The 4,347-nt window shown below is 38.3% G+C and overlaps 1 protein-coding gene across 1 annotated transcript; it reads left to right on the top strand.

The window, feature by feature from the left end:
* Positions 1 to 1,244: 1,244 nt before the first annotated feature.
* Positions 1,245 to 3,899, top strand: LOC110057726 (uncharacterized). The gene is made up of 2 exons (XM_089273513.1): positions 1,245 to 1,481; positions 3,414 to 3,899. The coding sequence occupies exons 1-2, from the start codon at positions 1,431 to 1,433 to the stop codon at positions 3,690 to 3,692; spliced, it is 330 nt and encodes a 109-aa protein (XP_089129639.1). The 5' UTR covers positions 1,245 to 1,430; the 3' UTR covers positions 3,693 to 3,899.
* Positions 3,900 to 4,347: the final 448 nt, after the last annotated feature.

The raw sequence follows: 4,347 nt of genomic DNA, 5'->3' as shown, positions 1-4,347 counted from the left end.
GGCTCGTGTTCCCACAGCATTTCTCGTTCTCCCAAACTTCCACTCGTGTTTCTATAACTCGATAGAAACACGGTACATGTTTTCTATATATTATCAGTTTGAAAATTCGCTCAAAATTGCACGAACCTCTAGCCAATCTTTGAATATCACGAATAATGTAAATCATTAATTGCTTAAGCTTTCATACGATTACTTATTTATTATATATATGACTGAGAAAATTACGAACGTGCAAGCGTTAACTGGCTCTGCCGGCGCCGTACAAATTAAACATTAACGATGAATTGGCCCTGCTCTCAGCCAATACCGATGAAGTAATTTTCTCAGTCATGTAATAAATCGATTAAAAAAGACGTTTTCCTCTATTTCAACCGCTTTAACTTGTAATTTGCGGTTCTGTTTATAAAGTGCCTATTAACGCCCCCCCCCCAGCAAAAAAAAAAAGTATTTTCAATCCAAAAAGAAATTGACATTTTTCTGATCATAATGCCAGAAAAAAATTTGCTTCTTGTTGACACCGCAATTACTTATGTCATTTAAAAGTCTTGAAAAATCACCAGAATGAAAATCGTTACCGAGTCGAAGAACTGCTCAAAAAGGATCTGGGTATAGCGCATTCATTGACGTCATTCGAGAGTCGACACGTCAACCATACACGCATGGGTGACCACCTTACTGAGATGGACCATTTGAGTTTTTAGGGGGGGCTGGGTAAATTTGAAAAAATACCCTTGGGGCATATTTCTTCCCCCACCCCCTCCAAAAAAAATCACTGCCGCAAAAAATTCGCGCGCGTTCAGTTTGTCAAAAACGTCTTTTACACTGAAAAGAAAAGAAAACAAACAGCGGTTACAAACATCATAAACAGACTACGCACGGTCTAAAAAAGGACGGTTATAACTATAACTATAACTATAACAAAAAGTTATAAATTTAAAAATAAAGCGAGGCACTGGTGACAGGCTAAAAATTATTAACAAAATTAATACTTCCGTTAGTAGATACTTCCGGTAGAAATTAATAAAGAAAGAGCTTCTCACGGCGGCAACGTTTTCATTGTGAGGGTGTTAATTCACTGATCAATAGCGTTTCTTTAACTTTACCACGCAAGTCGGACTTTCCAGTAGCGAGGATTTCAAAATGGTCCCCATCAAAAAATCATGCCCATACCAAATCACCCAGCCCTCCCTCTAAATTCAAATGGTCCACCCTTAATTAGTTGCTATGACTTCCCCCTGAGCTCGAAAAAGCGTGTAAAGCCGTTGGGGTCGATCAAAGTCTTGGCGGTCCACCCCAAATTAGTTTTTATGACTTCCTTCTGAGCTCGAGAAAGCGTGTAAAACCGTTAGAGTCGAACAAAGTCTCGGAGGTACACAACAAGGGTTTGATCAATATCGGCGAGTCTTCCTGGCAGCGACGAATGAGTAAAGATGACATTTAATAGAATTCCTGTCTTCGGTTCCGGAATTTTCGTAAACAAGGTATGCATTAAATGCATTAAATGCATTCAGTGATTCTGTTGAGTGCTGCTTAGTTGGAGTCAGTCAGAGAATTAACTTTGCCCATGTAGTTTGTTTCCATGTACCATACACAGACAATTGACTCGTGGTACTCCGTATTTGTTCGTAGTTAACTATTGACCGCTTCTAAACATGTATGCAAACAACATTGCTTACTGATCGTGCGGATTGGAAGGACCGGAGGATAGGTTCTCGACGAGAAAATTCGGCGTCTTTCGGGTTCTGCAACATTCAATATAATGAAGATGTTTAGTTTAACAAGCTTTTAAAACGCAAAGTAAAATATTCGCAATCTAATCGTATCTTCGAACAAAGCTTCAGACGATTACCGTTAGAATAGGAAGTGTCTCGAATAATTTCTAATTTATACGCGAGGCCAGACTTAAGCCAAAAATTGTCGTGCAAATAGTTCTTCCAAGTCAGGATATCTGTCAACAATCGTTTGAAGAGTTTTCAGTTTATTTAATTCGGCTTTGTAGGCTATGTGAAGATGTGTAAAGATCATTCCTGAGAAATGATACTTCGCTCATTAGTCGCCTTTCAGAGTAAGGAATGTTTGAGCCGTTTGTATGTGTAATCAAATGGTGGCAAGCGAAAATAAGGAATAAATTTCACGCACGCTTTGTTCAGATTTTAAGGACAAGGGAAATTATTAGAATTCGGACAAAACGCGAGTGAAAGTATTCCCTAATTTCAAGGGTATACCATTTGATCACCCTTTGATAATATCATGGGTGACAAATTACGCTCACAATCATAGGTTTTTGACTTGTTTATTATGTCGAGAAATTTCCCCCTAACGGCCATTCCCACAGCAATTTTATAATTTCACAGTGAAATCAGTCATAAGTTACCACTGAATTTTCGGGCCAAACATTAAGGAGTTATTATTTTGTGATAATCTTTCTTGCATCGTTAAAAACTATTCACCGTGGCGAAGTTGGTTAGTGGTGTGTATTTACGTCTGCTGATGACGCCGTTCAGTGCTGAAAACCTGAACTCAAACTAGTCTACACACCCTCGCTTTTACAGATGGCGAGCTACAAAGTCGCAGTTTTCTAACTCCTGGTTGTCGTCCTTTCTCGAACTGCGCACTCTGACTGTTTGAATAATTCCTATAACGCCGCGCAATTTTGCCTCAATAGCTGTGGAACTCACTCATGTGCGGCTAAATGTGCTAAAACCAAATCGACTTGTTATGGTACATGCTTCCAAGCAAAGAGAAAATACTACAGTTCCTTGCCCAGAGAGCGCGACCTGAGGATGACAAAAGCCTTCATGGCATATTTCAAAAGTAATTTAATCGGAATTAAACCTAATGTACCATATACTTTTCCGAATCTCGTTAGTCTAGAAATGCGGTCGAACAATTTAATGTAATTCTATTAACATAGCATCGGCAGAACCGGATGAGTTTTCTGATTATTTAATTTGTCTTAAGTAAGTTTAATGACCGTGACCAACTTGGTTATGAAGGGAACAAGTGTAATATCATGTTAGGTGTTAATAAAGCAAAGGAAAGATAACAGGTGAAACTTTATACAACCTTGACAATCTTTTAATATCAAAACTTTATACAATCTTTTTATATCATGGGTGACAAATTACACTTACAATCGTAGGCTTTTGACTTGTTTATCGTGTCCAGAAAATTTCCCTTCACACATTCCCACAGCAATTTTGTAATTTCAAAGTGAAATCAAACATAAATTACTACTGAAATTTCGCGCCAAAAATTAAGGAGTTATTATTTTGTGATAATCTTTCTTTGCTTCATTAAAAATTATTCACCGTGGTGAAGTTGGTTTGTGGTGTGTGTTTACCTCTACTGATGATGCCATTTAGTGCTGAAAACCTGAACTCAAACTAGTCTACACATCCTCGCTTTTACAGATGGCGAACTACAAAGTCGCAAGTTTCATTCTCCTGGTTGCTGTCCTTACGCGAACTGCGTTCTCTGAGACATACTCTGACTGTTTGAATAATTGCGATAACGCCGCCGACACTTGCCTCGATAGCTGTGGAAGTCATACATGTGCGGCTGGATGTTCTAGTAAAGTAAACACTTGTTATGGTGAATGCACCCGGAAAAAAAGAGAATACCACAGTTCCTTGCCCAGAGAGCCCGACCAGAAGGAGGATAAAGACCTTTATGACATATTTCATAAGTAATTTAATCGGAGTTAAACCCATTGCACGATAGACTTTCCGAATCTCGTCAGTCGTCTATAAGTGCAGTAAACAGTAGTAATTCTATTAACATAGCATTGGCAGAACCGAATGAGTTTTTTGATCATGTATGATTTATCTTGAATAAGTTCAATAACCAACTGTTATTTGTTAGTTGTCAATAAAACAAAGGGAAGATAACAGATGAAACTTTGTACTGTCTTGACAAAAAAGTAATTTAAGAGTCATACTCAGTTATTTTCGAGCTATATAAAAAGGTCGCGGCCACGGTACCTCGCCGATTTTGCTGAGATTTGGCTTGCAGTCTTGTTTAAGAGTCCTAACAGCGAAATGGATGTTGAAAAGTTCCAATTCTTTTTACTTTGGAAAATATCGAGAAAGCCGATTTCGAGTGACCTTGGCGACCCGCCAATATGGCGGATCGAAGGAGTTCTTGTTACTTCAATCCTGATCCTGCCATCGTAAGTTCTCGACAATTCTTGTAACAGACATAAAGAACTATTCTTCTTTGTCTTATTTATTAAAATAAATCCGGAAAATGATAAGTTTGAACGACCAACGGCCAAGAAACTCGAAGTTGTGTTTACATCGCTTTAAATAGCCGCAAATTTACTGCAAATTAGGAGGCTGATATCTC

Source organism: Orbicella faveolata, unplaced genomic scaffold (assembly GCF_042242905.1).
Source record: "Orbicella faveolata isolate gen_17 unplaced genomic scaffold, um_ofav_v1 contig_35, whole genome shotgun sequence".
NCBI lineage: Eukaryota > Metazoa > Cnidaria > Anthozoa > Scleractinia > Merulinidae > Orbicella > Orbicella faveolata.
Note: the sequence above shows the minus strand (reverse complement) of the source record. Positions and strands in the feature narration are given on the sequence as shown.

Bases quoted from the DNA above. Each gene is read 5' to 3' on its own strand.
- LOC110057726 (XM_089273513.1), top strand. From the start codon at position 1,431: ATGACATTTAATAGAATTCCTGTCTTCGGTTCCGGAATTTTCGTAAAC. The intron at 1,482-3,413 runs GTATGCATTAAA...TCGCTTTTACAG, and splicing joins CCGGAATTTTCGTAAACAAG to ATGGCGAACTACAAAGTCGC.